Raw genomic sequence first — 24,271 nt, 5'->3', positions numbered from 1 at the left:
CCTCCTGTCTCCGCTGGACATGGGTGGAAAAGTCAATAAACAAGACTAAACAGAACCTAAGAACCCTACCATAAATCTTTAGAACAACAAATGGACTTAACAGAATACCAAAAAACACACAAAACTCAAAACACCAGTCAGAAGTCCCAGGACCACGACACCTTTCATCAACCCATAACCCAGAAATTTAAATTGTTTTATGATTTCCAGTTTTTGTCCATATAATCTGACCTTGAGTTCATCTCCAACTCTTTTCCTTGTAAAAACATTATCAACTGAGAATTTAAACCCCCATTTATATGACCACTGTTCTACTTCTGCAATTGCCCCCTGTACCTTCTTTACCCAAAATTCTACCCTTCTTCCTCTTGCCCACATTGCCCCATCACCTGCAAAAAGTGAAAACCCCATCCCACCCTCGATTTTCTTAAACACATCATTTATCAGCAATGAAAGCAATAATGGGCTAACTATGCTCCCTTGTGGTGTCCCATTTTCTACTGGCAAACTTGCTGAATAACCCCTCCCAATCCATACTGTTATTTGTCTTCCTTCCAAAAAATTCTTAATCCATCTGAACATTTGACCATTTATACCCATTTCCCTAATTTTAATTAATAGACCATCGCTCCACATCATATCATTTGATTTCTCTATGTAGCCAAGTGAACTAATACTACACATGGAAAGGGTTTAAAAAGAGGGGATTGTGTTTTTGACTGGCTGCCTGTCTACCAGAGGTATTTTGTAGAGTTGTCATGGTGATGACTAGACCTCGCATTTTGGGGGTATACTGTCCCATTAAGAGCCGACGTAAGCCAGAGCACGCATGCACTCAAGTTTGCGTCACACACTGAACGCTGTGAGCGGGAGCACTGGAGAGTTAGAGACTGCAAAAGATTCTGTAGCTAGCTACACAAGAGGTAAATGTGCTAAAAAGTGTAGCATACTGCAAAATATTGTCACCAGTGTTGTAGTAGACTGTAATTAGCTACGTTTCTTTAGCGATGACCCCATGTTTGTGACCATTTCTGTAGAGTTCTTAATGCGCGACGGGTGTATGTTTAATGGTCACGTGCTGTGAAAGGGACTGAAGAGCGCGTTGGCGTGAGTAGTGACAGTGTCCTAACAGATTTCAAAGTTGTTAAGTTTATACTGTTATTCACATTGCATAACTCTGTATGTTTCTGTTTGATTCAGAGGGGAGATCACTTGCTGTGTGATTCCTGTGTGTGTGCTTGTCCTAGCACAGTAACTGTGTGGAGAAACCGAAGAAAGTTCATGATGTTCTCCCATAGAAATGTATGTTTAAAAGAGAGTTTACAGTGTACTTTATTGCCAGTTGACCTGCGAAGTTGTGGGATGTAAACAATGTGTTTATTTGTTTTGTTTTCTCTTTTTTTTGTATTTGTTTCTTGACAGGTCACTACTGTTGTCTATACTGTTTGAATTCAACGTGTACATATGATAGTTACTGTTGTCTCAGACCCTGAAAGACAGTTTTAGGCTGAGCCAGTGGAATAGTTAAATTTTGCCGTTTCACTCAAAACTACAGGATTAAAACTGTGCTCCTCCGAGTACAGTTGGAGAAAAAAAAACCCCACAAAAGAGTATTTCCTGTGTCCTGTCTCATTCCCCATGACTGGGCCACATAGTTTGGTGTCAGAAGTGGGATTCTCAGTTTAGTTTTGAGTTTCAGTATAGAGAGACACAGTGAGTGGGGCTTTATAGACAACAGTAATGGCTGAGAAGATCCCAGTCCTTCCCAGAGGGCGGCAACCGCAGTGTGGATGTCCCGAGGTGGTTCTGTGCAGTGGCAGTTGGTACAACAGGAGCCTGCTTCAGCCATTGGACGAGGAGGGCGCCTGACACAGATTTTGGACTGATCTCATCTACAAGTGACTGTGGGAATCTGCTGCAGTAAAGACTCAGAGACATTGCAGTATGTCGCAAGAGGACGAGGAGGAAGGTCCTTCAGGGGCCGGAGCTATCCCCACTGAAGACAGTCAAGCTGCCTCGTTGTTTGACAGTGCAGGTAACCCGTTGGTGCAGCTACAAACAAAGGTTAACGAACTGAGTAGGAAACATGATGCTGTTATGTCTATTGCTAACATGGGTAATGTTCCAACCAGATCTTTTGTGTACATTCCAAGAGAAAAGGTGATTGTATCTTTAGTGATCTCTTTTCATATTTGAGGGAGGCATTTAGAGGGAAGCGCACCACACCACAGCTCTTGCATGTTTTCTATGCATGCCGCCAACTAGATGGGGAAGACCTGCAAGATTATTCACATGCACTCTCTCAGTTGCTCAATGCTGCAATACAGCAGTCCCCCTGTTTTTCTTTCTCAACTTTCTCTACTACTTTCATCCACGTTCACTCACTCTACACAACTTCTATCTTCCTCTCTCCAGTTCTTCCATCAGTGTCTCTCCTCCAGAAGACTCCCTCCTCTCCAATCAGCTGCCACGCTAGAGGTTTCTATCCTGGCAGAGCCAAGATGTTCTGGAGGAAAGATGGGGAGGAGATTCATGAAGATGTTTATCTTGGAGAAATCCTCCCCAACAATGATGAGACCTTCCAGATGAATGCTGACCTGAGTGTATTATCAGCAGTGTTGGGTAAGTTACTTTAAAATAGTAACTTAGTTACATTACTAGTTACTTCTCTCAAAAGTAACTCAGTTACTTCAAGTTACTTGTTACTTTCAAAGTAAGTTACTAGGGAAAGTAACTTTGGTTTTACTCAGAATTCTCTTGTTAATGTGTTTCTTCCATAACTTTGCCAGTCTTCTAGCTTGCTTACTTGCCACAAGTGCACTGTGCCACCTACCAATAGAAAGGAAAAGATAATGTGCATATTTCCACGAGAGAAATCCCACGCCTGGACCGTCATTGACTGCTGCCATGATTCTAGCCTACGTCACAGCGTCATGTGCGCCTTTTACATCCAACACAAAAACTGTAGTCGTGGTGCTTTCGATTGTACTCAGAACTCGGAAATTCTGCCTTCTGAATAGGAAGATGTAGGTAACACCAGACTGCAGATGAGCTGCATACAGAGCTGGACTGGGACAGAAAATTGGCCCAGACATTTTGACTAGAGATACACCATTATAGGAAAAATCATAAAGCCTTTGAATGAAAATAAACACTGTTGTGACAGTGATGTACACTGTTCTGATGGTATATATGCATCAATCTATCAATCGTTTGTTGTAAGATTCAGATAATTATTTTTTGAAAGCTAGACATTTTAAATGAGAATAAGAAAGAAAAGTATTTCTTTGTGCCCCCCTCTCCCTGTTAATGCCCTACATGCCCCCCTGGCAACACTTTGCTAGATCCGCACCTGCACAGTTACCAGCTGTCAGCTACCTAAAAAAGGATCCTGGTTTTATTTGTCTCTCAGAAACAGTTCATAACTTCCCTTCAACTCATTCATGTCACCTAAAAGATAAACCTGTTTCTCCATCACCTGTTCAGCTCTGATGATCCAGTAAGGACATCTCCTGGTTTCATCTTCATGTTTCCCTCTCACCAGATAACCAAACCAATATCATGACCAGCAGCTTTTTTGCAGCTGTGGCTCCAGCAAACATCAGCTGATACTAGAAATTAATATTAAATTAATTCTAACAACAGCTGATCAAGCTTAAACGTGCTGCTGTTGTTTAGCGCGACATCCGCTGGTTTCCTCTTTCGGCGCAAAGTGAGCGATAAACAAACAAGAGAGAAAAGCCGATCAGCTGATCATTGATCAGTTTTCATGATTGAAGTAGAAACGGGAGAGGGAGGGGGGAGAATGAAAGAAGAGGCAGCTGTGCAGCAAAGACACAGAATAACTCCAGCTTTGTGTCTTTTTCATTGTAGCTGAATTACGGGACAAACTGTTCCTTTTCACCTCAATAAGAAACGCATAATATTTTCTCTGAATACCAGACGGGACGGTTGGCAACTCTAATAACTTATGAACAAAATAAAGTTCAACATCATTAACTTCATAGCACCCACCCAGCTGTATAGAAACTCTGTCATGCTAGCTAGCACGCAGTACGGAAAAAGTCAGCATAACGAAAATAAACTCCACCTAAACTTGGTTTATATCTGACCCAGAGAGACTGCAGGTCATAACTTCTTACCTGAAGTTCAGTTCACACTTGGACCGGCGGCCGCCTCGGGTCTCTTTTCCTTCTGCGTCCCCTTTTCCTTCATCCACCTGCTGGCCTCCACCACTTGCTAATGTTACTGAATCTGTGGAAGCTCCGCGATGCCACCACACGAAGTAACGAGTAACGACCCTATCTAAATCCCAGTAACGACTAACGCGTTCCTGATTTTGGCATAATAACTAGTTACCGTGCTCGTTACCACAATAATAACGTAGTTACTGTAACGCGTTACTTAATAACGCGTTAGTCCCAACACTGATTATCAGTCACACCTGAAGACTGGGGAAGGTACGACTGCGTGTTTCAGCTCTCTGGTGGTGAGGACATCATCACAAATCTGAATGAAAGCATTATCAGGACCAACTGGAAAGGTGAGAAAAACATATTTGAGTAATTTAGTTCATTGATACTGTGGATTGTCTAAAATGTGAGGCTTGGATGTTTTGTCCTGGCTTTTTTTTTATTGTTACTTTGGGAATAACTCATGAAGATCCCAATAAAGATGGAAAATGTATACATTCTTTGAGGCTGTTAATGATGTTAATATCCTTAAGATTAGGAAACATTTTATTGAATTAAAAACAAGTTTTACTAATGTTTCATACAAAAGCCATTCCACGATCAGTGGACTAACTAAAATAGTTTTATTTTTTTTAACCTTCAGTAAGTGCATATGTGATAGTTCCTTTATAAATGCACAGAACAAAATTTCCCTTGAACAAGGCAGCCAGTCATATGCATGTAATTAAGCTCTTTGCCAGAAGACGTCACTGCTGAGCTTTCTAACGGATCAGGCATTGATTAAAGCTAAACTGGGAAATGACACTTTGTACACACTGTACAAATGTTTACACGAGTGTTACAGTCCATTCACTTTTCTGTTTACTGCATGGAATTTATGATCAGCCCATGAAAGCTGTTTGGTCTGCTGATCTAAGAACTCTTTGAGGTACTTGCCTTGAACATGCTGATGGACCAGAGTCTTTCTGACTCAGACTGATGGCCAAAAGAGATGCTTTGTGTCATATAGTGCTTGAGCTCAGGTGCTTGTTACACCCCAGAAACAGAGGTTCACCAATCTGCAAAAAACTATTTCTATAAATTCTACAGAACAATTTCAAAATTATGTTTCTCAAAATAGTGAAGGCTTTGAATATATCATCAACTAAAGTTCAATAAGAAGTGATCACTTGGAATAACTGATAACATGATTTATTGTCATAGAAAAATTAATGTATTTATTGATTAGACTCCAATGAACCATGATGGCAGAATGGAAGCTCAGTGGTGAGAGGATTTGGGACAGTATGGCCCCTGGAATCTAGGAGCTGTTGGTGGTAAAGATGAAAACTGAGGCTTGGATGGAGTTCAATCATTTGTAATGATATAATTCTTAATCCAAATAGAATTTACCACAAAGTCTGTAGACTGCCCCCATCTGGCAACACAGCTCACTGCAGGCAGACGGGCAGTCCCTGGATTGGAGCAGACTGCAAATGCGTCACGCGCACTGAACTATAAATGCCACTGTAGATGAAGCAACACTAAGTGATGGAACAGTGAACTCTTGCCAATGAGCCAACACACATCTTGTACTCAATATGGAGCCACTCCCACTACCCACATAGTGCATATGCATCAGCAATACATCGCTGTGCTACGTTGAATGAAATATGATTAACTGATCAAGTTTCTCTGTAATGCAGAAACAGAGAGCGCTGTCCAGTCTGTGGATTAGACCATATCTGCTTCAGCTTACTGATCTCAAATACCCTCTTCTCCACACAATAAACTGTTCTACAAATCCTAGCATTAACTTTTTCAGTGGAGCTAGACAATGATATAGAACCTCTTTATGTTTAAGGGTCCAAAAGTATTTCCTTGTTTTTTAACATGAAATTATTGCTGCAGCTAAAGGTCCATGGTGTAAATGAGGCCTAGTACATTAAATGTTTTGTGTCCTCTTCAAGTGGCTTAACCTTTTGAAGCCTGAACCATGAAAGAATTACAAGGAAATTCACTAAGAAAAAAATGGATCATTTACTGAACCATCTGACAACTATTTAAAAATAAATGACATTTTTAATTTCCATGTATGACTTGTGATTTGTATCGTATTGGCTACATCTGGCTTTATTTATCATTACTTTTCTTTATTGCTTAAAATGTATCATTGGGAAGATGACCTAAGAGGAAGGGCTCACGCACAGGGCTCCAAGTGAATACAGTGCATTTATTTACAGTGAATAGCAAAACAAAGATCAAAAAAGGTCAGAACAGTTGGAAGGTTCAGTCTCCAAAAAGCTTAAAACCAACCAATGTCAGTTTTCTCCCAGAATCCACCAGAGTCAGCGTCACCGCTTGATGTCTTGAAAACTCCAAATGTTGCATACAGGGTGTCACAAACTGAAAGCAGGGACTCAAGCGCAGAGCAGGTTGACGTCTCAGAACACGATTTATTTACACACCAGTGCAATAATATATACAGTGACGGGGAAAATTCAGGGTTCCAGGGGATTAGGGGAAGGCTCTCCCTCTCTCACGCTCGCTCACGTCCTCACATCCGACTCACACACGTTCGTACCGCGGGGAGGTCACAGGTCCGGGAAGATAAACTGGAACAAGAAAGGGAGAAATCACTCACAAGTCACGAAGGTAGGGCGTAAAGGTATAAGACCATGGGAGCTGGAAAGAAAGACTAACGTCAGTAGCGCAATCATCCAGCGATGAGAGGATCTGTGACCCAGCCTCAAATAGTAGATGGGTAATCAGCTGATCGCCAACAGCTGTGTGAGCCAAGGGCGGGAGCCAGCTGTGAGCTCCGCCCAGGCAGAGAGGTAGGGGAGAGAGAGAGAAAGCAAAAACACAAGTGTAGCCTTGTGAGGCCGGCTGGGCAGGCACGGGGACCATGACACAGGGAAAGACTCACTATAAATCAAAACACCAACAAGAGCAGGCGTACTGCTTCATTAACCACCAATGATGGGAATAACGGCGTTACAAGTAACAGTGTTACCAACGGCGTTACTAACTGTGTTACTTTTTTCAGTAACGAGTAATCTAACTAATTACTATTTCTATCGTTACAACGCCGTTATTGTTACTAACAAGAAAATGCGGTCGCGTTACTATTTTTTAACAAACAGACGGTTGAAGCTGTGTTCAGGTTACTGCATCTTATATCAGTTGCACGGAAGTAGCTGTAAGTAATCTGGGCGCTACAGCTTTAAGCAGCTGCGCGCGCTCCTGCAGACGGCAATCACTTTCTGGCAAACGACCACTTTTTGGCACAACACCTGGAGCTCAGGGGGCAAAATAATCACATGAGTGCTGCTGTTTGACTGAGGAAGAATAAAGTAGTCGTGGTAAGCCAATCACATGACCACTTAAAGACAAAGCAACAAGGTGATATATACCAGTTTTTAGATTGTGCAGATAGGCCAGAGTCATGATAAACAATATATATGCGGTGTTTTTCCTGAATAGTTTCTTCACGTTTACTGTCTAAGGACAGCGCTAGCAAAGACTCTCTGCTTATGACCAAAAAATAAATAAACAAATCAAAAAACAACCTGTGACGGGGTGTGACGGGGAGAGAGAGAGAGAGAGAGAGAGAGAGAGAGCGGAAAGAGAGAGAGAGATTTGAGATGTGAGAGATTTGTGATGCTTAGCATGTTTGGAGTGTGTAGTTAATGTGTTGTCTTGTGTAGTTAGTGTATAGTGTTGTGGATAGTTTTGTGTTGTGTGTCAGAACAATGAGGTGACTGCTGAATGAAAACAGGAGGAACTGTCAGACCTGCAGGTATCAGGCTGTGATTTTCTCCTTTATAGTGGACAAATATAAATTTTTTGGAGTGGCACAAATAATTTGTGTGGCATCTTATTGAATGCAGAACAGCTGATTGTTGTGTAAATAATTTGAAAATGTTATAAAATAACATCCCTACTCTCACCTATGGCCACGAGCTGTGGGTAGTGACCGAAAGAACGAGATCGCGGATACAAGCGGCAGAAATGAGCTTCCTCCGAAGGGTGGCTGGCCTCTCCCTTAGAGATGGGGTGAGAAGTTCGGCCATCCGGGAGGGGCTCAGAGTAGAGCAGCTGCTGCTCCACATCGAAAGGAGCCAGCTGAGGTGGTTCGGGCATCTGACAAGGATGCCCCCTGGGCGCCTCCTGGGTGAGGTGTTCCAGGCATGTCCCACCGGGAGGAGGCCCCGGGGCAGACCCAGGACACGCTGGAGAGATTATATCTCTCGGCTGGCCTGGGAACGCCTTGGCGTTCCCCTGGATAAGCTGGAGGAGGTGGCTGGGGAGAGGGAGGTCTGGGCCTCTTTGCTTAGGCTGCTGCCCCCGCGACCCGGCCTCGGATAAAGCGGATGAAGATGGATGGATGGATAGATAAAATAAAAGGGTAAAAGGCAAATGGCTGAAAATAACTTTGTTGTTTGCAAAACTTGTGCAAAAGTTATGAAATATGATTCAATAAACATGTTTGTGGTTGTTACAGAAAAAAATATAACTTTTTCTACTCAGATTTTATGTTTTTTGTCTGATTTTAGATCAGTTGTGTTAATACATTACGTCAAAATGAAAACATGACTGTAAATTCAGACACGTGAGGTTGTGCTGAAAAGAATGATACCAAACAAGGCAAAGTAAATAGTTTTTAAAGGAGAAATGTAGAGGTCAAATCAAAAGTAGTTAAAAATGGCCAATTATACCCTGGACCCCAGAAGGTTAAACATGTTTTTTTTAAAGTAGCGCAATAGTTACTTTTCAAGTAATTAATTACTTTTAGAATCTTGTAACTCAGTTACTAACTCAGTTACTTTTTTGAAGAAGTAACTAGCAACTATAATTAATTACTTTTTGCCCAACACTGCTAACCACAAACCAGCAATGATGATTCACTGCTGCGTCCTTATGAAGCTGCCCAAATGCTCAAAAAGCCTTAAGGACTCAACAAAACTGAGACTTGAAATACATTTGCAATAATTTCAAGAAAATGTTTCTTATTTTGTCACTGTGGGGAATTGTATGCAGAACTTTGAGGTAAAAAATTGATTTAATGCATTTTTAAATTATGCTGTAATGTGACACAATGGGAAACTGGCATGCACTGGAGACAGGTAGAAGCAAGCTGGGAAATGTAGACAGAACAGAATATATTTAAATAAAAAAAAAAGACAGATGGCTAAATACAAACAGCTTTTAAAACCGAATAAAAAATGTGTGTACAGGATCAGGTCGACCAGGGTACTACTCTCACCCTCTGCATCTCACTGGGCCAACTGCAATGTGTCCCCTATCTTGTCGCTCTGTGGTGAGTGTAACTCCATGTGTAGTCATAGTCACAGCTGCTGAAGAGTCAGTTGGGATAAATAAGGTACAAATACAGCAGCAATCTTTCATTCAGGTTCTTAGATTTTGTGAAATTCTCCAATTTGTGATAATTACTCTTTTTCTATCTTGTTATTAATTGTTGGCTATTGAAGAATTTTGAAGCACTTTCCCAAAAATATGTATGACATTTCCATAAAGGCCAGACTGAGTGGGCTAATCATCAGGAAGAAGACCAGATCAGCCCCTCCCAATCCCTGTGGACTGCTGATGGCCAGTGGCTATTATCAGGTTATTATCATTGTTACAACTATCCATAAATCAAAACATTATTTACTTATTTATTGGAAGAGCAGGTCATGTACACTCTTTAAACATACATAAACAACATAACATAAACATTTATGAAAATAACTTAAATAAAATACATGCATGCTAAGAAAATCGTAGATCGAAGTATTTTGCGACCCTGTTCTCAGCATGTTACGACAAAACAGATTCATGAAATTCTGTGATCTGAAGAAGCAGTTTATATCAGACTATTACAGGTACAGGAATGTGGGAAAGTGGGCGAGTGCAGGCAGATCATTAGCAACAGAAATCAGGAGCAGATGCTGCAATATATCTGCTTAAGTTAAACAGACCTTAAAGGTCTGTACATGTTAGAGGGAACGGGGCCAATAGCAATGATAACAAAAAGATGAAGCTTTTTTTTATTGATTCTCCTCTGCTATGGCTCACTTGCAGGTAAGAAAAAACCAACCAACCTTTGAGCTCCAACAGCAGAGTCATCAGACCTAAAGTAGTGTTTTTCTTCATTCCACTTTAAAGCTGTTTTAGCCTGAATGTTGTTAACTAAGTTTTCACATCTATTTTCTAGAATAATATAAATATTTATGATTTATCAGATATACTTTGACAACTGAATTTCATTGGCACCGCTGCTCTGACTCTATCGCTGACCGATTGGAGGAAATAGTTTGCAAACTATACCTTAGAACTGCAAAGTAAAAAAGTGATCTTCTAAGTTTCTGAGTTTTATGTACTGTGTGTCTGTACTGCGTAAACCCCCGCCACCCTCTTTTCACATGTTTGCACTGAGTAGGAGTTGCTTTTACATGCGTTTAGTAACAATAAAAAGGCATTCAATCCTATTCTATTCCAGTCATGTCAGATGTCACCTAATTATGTTTTTCAAAGATTTAGGTTGAATATTAATAGTTTCATTTTTGGACATTCTTCATAATTTGCACATGCAAAGCAGATCAGCCATGTTGGTCCTTTAGCCAAAAATCTTTGTCAAAATATAAATGAAAAAGCTTCACAGTCCTGCTGTAGAGCCTTCTTTAATTTTAGTGCAGATTAAATGAGAATTTTTTGATTTAGTAATCTGGTAGTGTTAGAGTAAATAGTTAAACATTTGTCATTTTTATATTTACCATTTGTCCATTGTTTTAACTCTGTGAAAGGAATTCTTTCTTTCCTCCCATCCCCAGATTCTCGAGGTTCTGGGTAGGAGGTTGAAGTGTTTTATCACAGGAACGTCCTTTTGAAGATCTGTTTGATGTTTGGTAGAGCTTCCTACCCTTTGTATGGTTTCACTGTGTTACCTATGGTAAACCATGCATTGGGTGTGGGGGAGACTACCCTCTTTATGATCAAGGATGTTGCTCCTGCTTTTAGGTTTTATGACCCTTTGATCAGCAGGAACACACACACACACACACACACACACACACACACACACACACACACCTACACACACACACACACACACACCCAGTGAATACATTTACATACAGCGCCTTGTCTTTGTAACCAAAGGGGGTTGCAGGGGGAGGTGTTTTGTAAACTATTGTTTGAAGTTTGTCAATAAAAGGCAGCGAGAGGAGGCCACCATCGGGGTTCATTGTCGTGCTGGACACAGATGAGGGGGCCTCCCTTGCGCAAGAAATCGATCGAACACTGTTGCCTTGTTTTTCTTTCATGGGAATAAGTCTTAGATACAGCGGGGTCTGAGTTTAGACCCAACATTTTTTGGTCCTTCGAGCCGGATTCCGAGAATTTCGCCGCACACTGAGGAGAGAGAGGACACGCCGCAGACTGTCGACAACCAGGCCGTTAGGACGCCTGACAAAGCCCTGGAGCGTTAAATTCGCGACCAGGCCGGTGGAATAGCGTCTGAACTCCCCTCGTGGACGGCGACTGACGGGATTCTAGGACTCTCCTGTGAACGAAACGCAACACAACGGTAAGCAATCAGAGAGCGTCTCTATAACCGTGTGAATGAATGTGGATCCTAGAAACGCGTCACCGTGATTCTGCGTGAAACGTTTGAGTCCGGGGGAGCGCTGGTCACGAGAGCGCACGTGGACCCAAAACAATAGAGAGCGGCTACGGGCTGTGCGTTAAACGTGAGTCCGGGAGCACGCTAGCCGCGTGAGAGAGACGCAGGCTTCTCCGCCGTTTGGGGCGTAGAGAGTTCTCCGCCGTTTGGGGGCGTGGAGAGAACCTAGGTTCGGAGTCCGGAATCTCCGCCATTTGGGGCGTTGGAGAGTGTCTGAAGGTTGAATTCTCCGCCATTTGGGGCGTTTGAGAGCTTTCAACAGAAGTTACAGGCCTATAAACAGTGTGAATGAACGTACGTGTGTATGAGTGCCAGTAAAGTGAACGCAGCAACACAGAAGGAAACCTAAAGCGGTGTTAACGTAATTCTGTGACCTGTTGTGTACACATAGCCTGGGTTTTGGAGTAAGGCGTTGCCTACCGCAAACTTGAGAAAATTGTTATAATGGGGAATAAAATGTGTAAGTCTGCCTTAGAAGGGGATGTAAAATTCATGGAGAAATTTTCACCAGGCAGCACGCAGTATGTAGGTTGTTGGCGTAAGAAATATGGATTTGAAGGGACATTAGTGGAAGTTCAGTGTAAAATGCTGGTAGAAAGAATAGCTGTAAGTGTAGCAGGTAAAACAGGGAAAGCGAAGCGGAGGAAGGAATTGCAGTTAGCAGTTGCTAAGTTGTGGCTGGAGCAGGCTCAGAGGAGGAGAGAAGCACAGAATGTTAAAAGAGCAATATTGCAAGCAGTAGTTGTGAAACCAGAGGACGAAACTACAGCTCAATCCACTGCAACTACTCTAGAACAACACCGTAGAAAAGCATTAGAAAGAGCAAGAATGTTAGCAGAAAGAAGAGCCAGAGATGAACGTGAGAGAGCAGAGGCAGAAGTGGAGGACAGATTAAAGGCTGAATATGGGGAGGTATTAGGAGCAACATTGAGTCCAAGACAGACTAGGCAAGAGAGGAGACAGAAAGGAAAGAAAGTGAACATAAATGTTACAACCACATATCCATCCCTGACACAACACAAAAAAACACATGGTGTTTCAGCCCCAGAGTGTGAAGATGAAGAAAGTTTTTCTCCTGATCCAATCCATGAAGTGAGCACTTACCCTATGGTAGAGGTTGCTAACCCGCATTTTGGAGTGGATGCAGATAATAGCCGCACTATTCATGTTTACCGGCCATGGACCGAGTCTGAATGTGCTGATGCTTGTAAGAGCCTTGGAGACCCATTGACTAATGTTGATGAGTTTATAGCTCGACATAGACAGCTTTGTTCCTCGTACCGTTTAAATGGACAGGAAACTGAGACTACCTTTAGGAGATGTCTCACTTATAACTGGACCCGTGTCAGAGGACAGTACACGGGCAGAGGGCCAGGTGATAACACCCTGCCCTTTGGAGATGCAGGTCTCGCTGTCCAAATTAATGGAGTGTACGATCGTCTCAGAAATACTTTTAGAACAACTGCAGACTATACAAAAATTTCACAATGCATACAGAAGGAAGGAGAAGACGTTCATGAGTATAGAGGTAGATTGGAGGAAGTGTTTAAGAGGCATAGTGGACTTGAAGAAGATGCAGACGTAGCAGGCCCCTATCAACAGCAGCTGAAACATGCCTTAATGAGTGGGTTCCATCCATCCATTGCAGATTTTATTAGGAAGCAAAATGTAAATCACACCACAGATGGAGTTACTCAATGTATGAATTGGGCAAAGCATGCACAGGATGTGATTAAAACTATATAGAAAAAATTGCAGAATACAGTGAATGCTGCCACATTTTATGTTGATGAAGAGCCTCAGGTACTTTTTCAGGGGCAGACTAGACAAAGTAAAGGTAGAGGAGATAGAGGTAATTGGAGGGCTAGAGGAGAACGGAGGAGAAGGGATGAAAGGTGTTACAACTGTGGGAAAATAGGTCATTTCATTAGAGACTGCCTTGAGGACCTACGTGAGGAGTATAGACGACCAGGTCCACGTAACCCCTCATATAATAAATGACTAGTATCTGCTGCCACTGTCAATACACATGCATGTTCAAACACCCCATCAGACTGCCACAAACAACAATCAGTGCCCCAAACCATAGATTTGACTGAGGTTTTGTTGAATTTATCAGGGAAAGAAGTGAAACCCTTTCGCACATTAATAGTGCAGGGAAAAACTATACAGTTTTTATGTGACTCAGGAGCAGATAAAACCGTCCTGAGGGACCATGTGTCAGGAATAAACCCCTCAAACGGTGTCATTTATGTAAAATCTGCAAACGGACAGTTAAATCAACATAGGATCTCTAAGCCAGTATGGATCAGAGATCCATCCACTGGAGAGACAGCTCAGGGCTCAGTAGTAATGTGTCCAACATGCCCTGTGAACCTTTTGGGTAGAGACATGATGGTAAAACTTGGAATCTCAATCATTCCCACGACTGTTGGAATGATAACTGCAGGAAAAGGAGAAACTGCAGAAGCAATGGTTCACCAGGGCAGTAGCGATGTACATTACTGTTGGACGCTTGACCTGTCAACTTCCAGGCCAGATCAGATAACCTGTAAAATGTTGACCACAGCTGAGGAGAGATTAACTGAGGGCTATGATAGACAGGAGCCAGATGAGATGCACATCACACTTAGGTTTAAAACAACACCAGGACCTGATGATGCTTACACTGACAAAGTAATGAAACTGGGTCCTCAAAGAATTACTGTAAAAGCTGTATATACTGATGGTAAACAAATGGCAGGATGCAGTGTAATAATTTCTGAAGCAGCTCGACAACTCTTCAAAGGAAAGGTGCCACATGTTTCATTAACTAAGTGTAGCACAGCTGAGTGGGAAGATTTAGCATTTTTAGTGGAGCAGGGAGAGCACACAAATGTATGGCAGCCATGTGGAGGGGGATGGGAAACAAACACGCATAGCAGTATCTTCCGTAAGAAGCTGGGGTGGGTGACACATGCACCACCTCAGACACACTTAAAGGGAAGTCAGAATGAAGTAGCAGAATGACATATGGTAGATCTAAATGATCACCCTGAGCTTAAACAGATTCCAGACATTTTGTGGTCAAAAGGAAAGACTGATGTAGGGTTAATGAAAACAGCAAACCCAGTAGTAATAAAGCCTAAAACCTCATATAGACCTAGAGTGAAACAGTATCCACTTAAACCAGATGCAGAAGTAGGGATTGAGCCTGTAATAGAAGACATGATTGAAGCAGGGATACTGGTAGAAGCCCCAAATGCAGCATGTAACACGCCCATTTTTCCAGTAAAAAAAGCTGATTCTCAATCGTGGCGCATGGTTCAAGACTTGAGGGCTGTAAATCAAGCTGTAGAAAGTATTGCACCATGTGTCCCAGACCCTCATACCTTGTTAAATCAGATAAGACCAGAGATGACATATTTCACAGTGGTAGATCTGAGTAATGCTTTCTTTTCCATACCAGTGCATGAGAATTCACAAGGTTGGTTTGGATTTACATACCAAGGTAAAAAATATACCTACACTAGATTACCGCAAGGTTTTTGTGACAGTCCGACCCTTTTCATGTAAGCAATAACTAATTGTCTGTCTGATTTCATGATACCATCCCATTCACAGATCCTAGTTTATGTGGATGATATTTTGATAGCGTCTGACTCAGAACAAAATTGTAAAACTACGTCTATAGCACTGTTGACACATTTGGCAAAAACAGGGAATAAAGCATCGCTTTCAAAGTTACAGTGGGTACAGGAAGAGGTGAAATTCCTAGGTCACCAGCTTAGTTCAGCAGGAAAAAGCATACACCCAGAAAGGAAAGCAGCTATTTTAGCAGCTCCTAGGCCAGTGACAAAGAAACATATGATGCAATTTCTAGGACTGACTAATTATTGTCGTTCATGGGTACCAAATTTTGCTGAAGTAAGTCAACCACTGTTGGACATGATGTACAGTGAGTCCTTAGCTATGTCAGATAGTCTAACTTGGACTCCAGAGGGAGAGCAGGCATTCTGCACGTTGAAACAACTGTTGACGAGCGCGACTGTGTTAGGATTGCCTGATTGTGGGCGACCGTGGCTCAGGTGGTTGGGAATCGCATCTGTAACCGGAAGGTTGCCAGTTCGATTCCTGGGCTCTCTGTCCTGGTCGTTGTGTCCCTGGGCAAGACACTTTACCCTACTTGCCTACTGGTGTTGGCCAGAGGGGCCGATGGCGCGATATGGCAGCCTCGCTTCTGTCAGTCTGCCCCAGGGCAGCTGTGGCTACAACCGTAGCTTGCCTCCACCAGTGTATGAATGTGAGAGTGAATGAATAGTGGCATTGTAAAGCGCTTTGGGTGCCTTGAAAAGCGCTATATAAATCCAATCCATTATTATTATTATTATAAAAAGCCATTTGTCCAAACAGTTGACTGCAAAGGACATTTTATGACTTCAATGTTAGCACAAGACAGCGGGGGAAAAATGAAGCCAGTAGCTTACTATTCTAAAAGGTTAGATCCAGTTGCTTGTGCTTTGCCTCCGTGTGTGAGATCAGTGTGTGCAGCAGCTCAGGCCGTTCAATGTTCTGGGGAAATAGTTTTATTTCACCCTTTGACACTGTTAGTTCCACACGAGGTGGATGTTTTACTACTGCAGACTAAAATGACATTTCTGTCACCTGCAAGACATTTGTCTTTGATGTCACTCTTACTATCACAACCACACATTACCATAAAGCGGTGCACAATTCTAAATCCGTCAACCCTTTTGCCAACAGAAGACGAGGGCACTCCTCATGAGTGTAGAGAACACGTTGAGAAGGAGTGTAAGCCGAGGGATGACTTAACGGATGTGCCACTAAGTGAGGGAAAGGTTTGGTTTGTTGATGGTTCAAGTTTTAAAACAGCAGAGGGACAGGCTAAAACAGGTTTTGCTGTAGTAGATGGTGAGAAAGTTATTTGTGCAGGACAACTAACATGTTCTATGTCTGCTCAAGCAGCAGAGATAGTAGCTTTAACGGAAGCGTGTAAAGCTGCAGAGAAACAAGATGTGACAATATACACTGATAGTCAGTATGCATTCGCTACATTACATTTCTTTGCAGCACAGTGGGCAAGACGAGGTATGACAACCTCAACAGGGAAACCTGTAGAACATGCCAAACTCTTGCAAAATCTGCTGGACGCAGTGTTGTTACCCAGTAGAATTGCCGTTTGTAAATGTGCAGCACATACCCGAGGGAAAGATCCAGTTGCATTAGGGAATGCTTTCGCAGATAAGATCGCAAAAGAGGCAGCTTTAGGAGAACATGGTGTTCATATTTTCGCGGTGCAACACCAGCAGACGTTGCCTATTACACCAGATGTATTAGCAGACATGCAGGCACACTCACCTACTGCAGAAAAACAGTTGTGGCTCACTAAAGGAGCGAGCTTGCAGGATGGTGTTTATTATCTGTGTGATAAACCAATACTGCCTAAGAATTTGTATAAGACTGCTGCTATTTTGAGTCATGGGCTTTGCCATGTCTCCACAGGGGGGATGATGGCAGCAGTAGAGCAACATTTTTATACTCTAGGATTTAATACCTTTTCAAAAAATTTTTGCAGGTCATGTATGATTTGTTGCAAGCACAATTCCCAGGGTAATTTGAGACCTAAGAGAGGGAAATTCCCTAGACCCAGTCACCCATTTCAAGTTATTCACATGGACTTTATAGAACTGTCCAACTGTAACAACTATAAATACTGTTTAGTGATAGTGTGCCCTTTTTCAAAGTGGGTAGAAATTGTACCAACTAGAAAAGCAGATGCCATTTCGGTTGCCAAAGCAATATGTAAGAATATTATCCCAGAACATGGGATTCCAGAGACCATTTATAGTGATAATGGTCCACATTTTGTAAATGAAGTGATTGGATTAATGGCACAACATCTAGGGATAACATTAAAACATCATTGTTCATATCACCCACAAAGTGCAGGGTTGGTAGAGAGAACTAATGGAACAGTAAAGCTAAGACTTAGGAAGTCAATGGAAGAGACAGGCAGGACATGGTTAGACTGTGTAGAATTAGTTAAAGTGTACATGAGGATTACTCCAACAGAGAATGGTCTGACACCCTTTGAGATTATATATGGCAGACCATTTAGAGTTCCAGTTTTCTGTAGTGATGACAGAAAAGCAGAAGAGGAGAACACATTAGCAGATTGGATGCTTAAAATGTTTAAAAGTAAAGACGTCATGAGAGCAAATGATCTGCCAGATGTTTCTGTTTCTCCGCAGGAGCAGAGCCTGAAGCCTGGAGATTGGGTGCTGATAAAGGCCATAAAGAGGAAGTGCTGGTCCAGTCCACGGTGGGAAGGTCCTTATCAGGTGCTGCTGACGACGCCCACAGCAGTGAAGATCGCTGAAAGGAACACTTGGATACATCAAGCGCACTGCAAGAAGGTAACACACTTCCTGGCCGACTCTGGGTGATGGTGAAAAGGCCAGCGGTACAAAGGGGGGAGTATATCTCTAGGACCTCTCGTCTCAATCCTGGTGAAGAAACCAACGGATCCTGAACCCAACTTAGAATGGCTGGGAATGTGCTGTTCGCCTTCTTGTGCCTGTGGACCCTGAGTGGGATGACAGGAGCGCATTGGGACAGAGCAAATCACACCCAGTACCCGCATGGGTTTTCAACCAACTACTGGTGGCAGTTTATGAACACAACCGCTCACATAAACAACAAGACCAATTGTTATGCTTGTGCACAATTCAATTCAATTCAATTCAATTTTATTTATATAGCGCCAAATCACAACAAAAGTCGCCTCAAGGCGCTTCATAGATACAGAGAAAAACCCAACAATCATATGACCCCCTATGAGCAAGCACTTTGGCGACAGTGGGAAGGAAAAACTCCCTTTTAACAGGAAGAAACCTCCGGCAGAACCAGGCTCAGGGAGGGGCGGCCATCTGCTGCGACCGGTTGGGGTGAGAGAAGGAAGACAGGATAAAGACATGCTGTGGAAGAGAGACAGAGGTTAATAACAGATATGATTCAATGCAGAGAGGTCTATTAATACATAGTGAGTGAGAAAGGTGACTGGAAAGGAAAAACTCAATGCATCATGGGAATCCCCCGGCAGCCTATATCTATTGCAGCATAACAAAGGGAGGATTCAGGGTCACCTGGTCCAGCCCTAACTATATGCTTTAGAAAAAAGGAAAGTTTTAAGCCTAATCTTAAAAGTAGAGATAGTGTCTGTTTCCCGAATCCAAACTGGAAGCTGGTTCCACAGAAGAGGGGCCTGAAAACTGAAGGCTCTCCCTCCCATTCTACTTTTAAATACTCTAGGAACAACAAGTAGGCCTGCAGAGCGAGAGCGGAGCGCTCTAATAGGGTGATATGGTACTACAAGGTCATTAAGATAAGATGGGGCCTGATTATTTAAGACCTTGTATGTGAGGAGCAGGATTTTGAATTCAATTCTGGATTTAACAGGAAGCCAATGAAGGGAAGCCAAAACAGGAGAAATATGCTCTCTCTTTCTAGTCCCTGTCAGGACTCTTGCTGCAGCATTTTGGATTAGCTGAAGGCTTTTCAGTGAGTTTTTTGGACATCCTGATAATAATGAATTACAGTAGTCCAGCCTGGAAGTAATAAATGCATGAACTAGTTTTTCAGCGTCACTCTGAGACAGGATATTTCTAATTTTAGAGATGTTGCGCAAATGGAAGAAAGCAGTCTTACATATTTGTTTAATATGTGCGTTGAATGTGTGCACACATGTGCACACATGCCACTGTCTACACATTCTTCTGGACTGTGGCCATATAGCATCACTGAGAGCGAGACAGTTTGTTTGCTTGCTTTAGCAACACATCCAGGAGTAAAACGTACTTGGAACACTGCCAACTTTTCAATTCCCCTGAACCTGAATGGGAAGATTGATTCACCAGTAGCTGGGAAGGTGAACTGCTCTGGTAAGACAGATCTGCTGACTTGGCCCCAAGTTCCTGATCCACTTCCGGACATCATACTGTTAAATAAACTGGAAGCAGGCCAGTTACCTATGTGTTTCAAGGGCAATGGGTCAGCCCAAGTTGGAGATTTGCCATGGCATCTATGCAACGTCACTTATTCTTTTTGCCCCCGTTTGAACAGAATTAGCTGTCTGACGTGTTTGAAGAATGCCAGATGTGCAAATGATGAGATTCAACGAACAGCAGACTGTGCATTTGACACTTCGTACCAAATGACACTTATTGAAGGAAGACAGGATGTGGCCAAATGCTCAACAATCGCACCGACACCTAAGGGTACGAGGGTGTTAGCAGATTGGTATTTCTTATGTGGACATAAGGCTTACCCATCTTTACCAGCAAAATGGGGAGGTCTATGTGCACTCGTGAAATTATCTGATCATGTTTTCTTCATGGAGAGGATAGAACATCATCCAGGATCAAAGACAAAGAGAGACGTACAGAGTGCAAGCACAAAGCTCACAGATTTAAGTGAGGTCCCCTGGGAGTTTCGAATCTGGGGACCTGGAGCCAAATTCTTACAAGGATTGTTCCCGTGGATCGGGGTCGGGAAAGTTGGAACTCATGTAGAAATTAACAGGTATGCACTACTGAGACACATAAATTGGACCCAGACCCTTGGAACAGCCTTAGCAGAGGAGCAAAAGGCCATAAGAACAATGGTTTTGCAAAACAGACTGGCTTTGGACTTGATAACTGCATCGCAAGGAGGAGTATGCAAATTGATAGGAGAAACATGTTGTACGTTCATACCAGATGGATATACAAGTGGAGGAGACATTTATGAAGCACTGCAGAATTTAACCACATTGCAGAAATACATGATGAATAGCACACCAGGAGTAGATGCACCACAAGGCTGGATGGCGTGGTTACTGTCTGGTCCTTGGTGGCATCTCCTTTTAAAAGTACTAACTCCTGTTTTTGGACTATTGATACTGATTTGCTTATGTATAGGATGCATTTTACCGTGTATAAGATCATTGCTAACTAAAATGATTTCTGATACATTTGTTAATTATGTACTCTTACAACAATATGAAATGACTGACATAACAGAAGCCTGTGTATGAATGACGCCTGCACTGAAAATGTTAAGCAAGAGGTGCATGGCTGAGAATATACTACATAGGAATAATTTGTAACATAAAAATAACAAAACAGGAGGGAAATGTTAGAGTAAATAGTTAAACATTTGTCATTTTTATATTTACCATTTGTCCATTGTTTTAACTCTGTGAAAGGAATTCTTTCTTTCCTCCCATCCCCAGATTCTCGAGGTTCTGGGTGGGAGGTTGAAGTGTTTTATCACAGGAACGTCCTTTTGAAGATCTGTTTGATGTTTGGTAGAGCTTCCTACCCTTTGTATGGTTTCACTGTGTTACCTATGGTAAACCATGCATTGGGTGTGGGGGAGACTACCCTCTTTATGATCAAGGATGTTGCTCCTGCTTTTAGGTTTTATGACCCTTTGATCAGCAGGAACACACACACACACACACACACACACACACACACACACCTACACACACACACCTACACACACACACACACACCCAGTGAATACATTTACATACAGCGCCTTGTCTTTGTAACCAAAGGGGGTTGCAGGGGGAGGTGTTTTGTAAACTATTGTTTGAAGTTTGTCAATAAAAGGCAGCGAGAGGAGGCCACCATCGGGGTTCATTGTCGTGCTGGACACAGATGAGGGGGCCTCCCTTGCGCAAGAAATCGATCGAACACTGTTGCCTTGTTTTTCTTTCATGGGAATAAGTCTTAGATACAGCGGGGTCTGAGTTTAGACCCAACAGGTAGTCTGAGCTGGGTGAGAGGAAGGGCGCAGCCTGGATAACTCAATGAATCATCCAGGATAAGTAAATCTCCAAAAGTTGATTCTGTTCATCTGGACGTAGCGTTTTGTGGGAGAAATGTTTCGTCACTCATCCAAGTGACTTCTTCAGTCTCAGCTGACTGCAGGTTTCCCTAATCTTATAAAAGTACATTTGCATAATGACTGAAACCAGTCCAGTTAAGGAACAATGGGCTGGGAAGGCAGTTCCTTAATCTTAATTATGCAAATTCTCATGACCATTGATCAACAACCACTGACCAAAACCCACTGATCAATGGCCATGAGTATCATTCACAGAGAGTTGGGGAATGGCTGCAATCACAGCATTGTAAGATGGTGACAGATGTACCCTTAGATGTACATAGTGTACGCTGTTAAGTGCCAGGAGGATTGTCAGGATTTATACATTGGAGAAGCCAAACAACCTCTGGCGAAGCGGATTGCACAACACAGAAGAGCTAAATCGTCAGGCCAGGACTCTGCAGTCTATTTACACCTACAGGCCAGTGGACACTCTTTCAATGATGAGGATGTACACATCTTGGACAGGGAGGAATGCTGGTTTGAGCGCGGAGTCAAGGAGGCCATTTACGTGAAAAGGGAAAGACCATCTCTGAATCGAGGAGGGGGCCTAAGGGTATGTCTTTCGCCATCTTACATGCTGTGATTGCAGCCATTCCCCAACTCTCTGTGAATGATACTAATGGCCATTGATCAGTGGGTTTTGGTGAATGGTTGTTGATCAATGGTCATGAGAATTTGCATAATTAAGATTAAGGAACTGACCTCCCAGCCCATTGTTCCTTCAGTGGGCTGGTTTCAGTCATTATGTAAATGTACTGTTTGTAAGATTGGGGAAACCTGCAGTCAGCTGAGACTGAAGAAGTCACTTGGATGAGTGACGAAACATTTCACCCACAAAACGCTACGTCCAGATGAACAGAATCAACTTTTGGAGAATCATATCTCTAATACTGTTTGTGCATCTGATTTATTTAGTAACATTATAAACATTGCCCTACAGTGAAACACTCACTGAAATATTTTGTTGCTGGATCCTCTGGAGCTCCAAACATCCCAGGACTTGTTGGTCTGCTGATGGTTGATGGTATTCAGATGGGTTACTTCATAGCAGTAAGCAAGAAGATATTGGAACTAAGACAGGGCTCGGTGAAGAAAATTTTAGAAAAACACCCTAAACAACTGGACTGGTACAAGCACAAGTGTTTTGAGGATCAGCCAAACTTCTTCAGAGAGTTGATTTCCAGTTTGAAACAGCAGTTCAATCAAAGTGAAGGTGCAGTATTTCTGTTATACCACCCCAAATGATTATGAAACATGAAATATACCATATCTCTTCTTACTTTAAGAAGAGATAATATTAGCTTTTGTCTTTAAAATGTTTTATATTCCAAAGATTTTTCAGTTTGTTAGAATTTATAGCCTAGTTATCAGACAGCTCCAAAGGGGTAATATTACAAAGTCAAATAATGAATAAAATGCAGCTGTCCAGTTACAGTAGTGCAAATGTTATGTTGCATAGTCACAGGAATTCATATGTACTCATTTGGTGGTGAAAAGAATATATAAATGTTGTAATACTTCTGGAACTGAAGCTCCTACAACACAGATCACACACCAAAAATAGCTGTTCTATCAATGAAATTAATAAACTTTACCTTTGATCTCCTGAGAGACTAAGGAGATTTCCACATCTCCTTTAGACTGTGAGAGCAACCTTTTTATTTTTTAATGGACCCAGTTTAAATGCACAGCCGTCAACTCACAGATTCATAGCAGAACCTAGAGCACACTCAGCCATAACATAATTAACTTGAATAAAAAATGTCATGGTCCTGGGTCGGTGACCCAGCGCTTTTAGTTTGTTATCATTTTCTAGATGATGATTGTTTAAGTTCTGTGTTATTTTCGATCTGCCTCTGAGTCTGCGTCTGTATCTGTCTGTCTATGGTGTCTCCCCATCTGTTTGTGAATCTGTCTGTTTAGTTCAATGTCTTGTCTGGTTCCATGTATCTGAGTTTCCTGTTTTATTGTGAAGGTCCGTGTCATATGTGAGTGTGATCAGTTTACGTTTCCCCTGTCCCGTCAGCCCAGATTCCTCCCAGCTGTGTTGCCCTCCTGTCTCTCATCCCCTGATTACTGGTGTGTGTATTTTAGCCCTGTGTGTTCTCCTGCCTGTTGCCGGTTCGTCTGTGTTCCTCCGTGTCAGTCTGTGTAACTCTGTGTCAGTCTGTTACCCTGTGTTCCACGGTGTCCTGTTCCTCGTCTGCGTCTCTCTGCTATTCATCATCCGTTGTCATATGCTCCCAGGTCTGTTATTTTTAGTTCTCCCAGTTTAGGTGTCTTTAGTTGTTTGTTATGCCCCACTGTTTGTTTGCCACTACACCTCTGTAAATAAAACCACCGGTATCTCATCCACTGCCTGCATCTTGGGTCCTCCTTCTAAATCCACACGGCTCGCCTCGGCAGCCGTGACAAAAAATTTCATTTAAATCATTACATGTAAGTTTTCCATTTATTTTCTGATTTTCAATAGTGT

The 24,271-nt window shown here is 42.4% G+C and overlaps 1 protein-coding gene and 1 pseudogene across 1 annotated transcript; both read left to right on the top strand.

Annotated features, from left to right (window-relative positions):
* The first annotated feature begins 12,296 nt into the window (after positions 1–12,296).
* LOC147303072 (uncharacterized) lies at positions 12,297–13,885 on the top strand (annotated as a pseudogene).
* A 3,391-nt stretch (positions 13,886–17,276) lies between these two features.
* LOC147303071 (MLV-related proviral Env polyprotein-like) lies at positions 17,277–20,932 on the top strand. The gene is made up of 2 exons (XM_086281191.1): positions 17,277–18,575; positions 19,602–20,932. Exons 1-2 carry the CDS (start codon positions 18,404–18,406, stop codon positions 20,930–20,932), a joined length of 1,503 nt encoding a protein of 500 aa, XP_086137317.1. The 5' UTR covers positions 17,277–18,403.
* Positions 20,933–24,271: the final 3,339 nt, after the last annotated feature.

The sequence above is a fragment of the Aulonocara sp. 'chitande type north' Nkhata Bay genome, linkage group LG22 (genome assembly GCF_057382095.1).
Source record: "Aulonocara sp. 'chitande type north' Nkhata Bay isolate Kocher_YH1m ecotype deep benthic linkage group LG22, A_spYH_male_GT1.1, whole genome shotgun sequence".
NCBI classification, from domain to species: Eukaryota; Metazoa; Chordata; class Actinopteri; order Cichliformes; family Cichlidae; genus Aulonocara; species Aulonocara sp. 'chitande type north' Nkhata Bay.
This window is presented reverse-complemented; position numbering and strand designations above follow the sequence as displayed.

What these genes read in the sequence shown, in the direction of transcription:
- LOC147303071 (XM_086281191.1), top strand. Translation starts at nt 18,404, where the DNA reads ATGGCTGGGAATGTGCTGTTCGCCTTCTTGTGCCTGTGGACCCTGAGT. An exon ending in CAACAAGACCAATTGTTATG is followed by an intron (nt 18,576 to 19,601) that starts CTTGTGCACAAT and finishes AATGTGTGCACA; the next exon opens with CATGTGCACACATGCCACTG.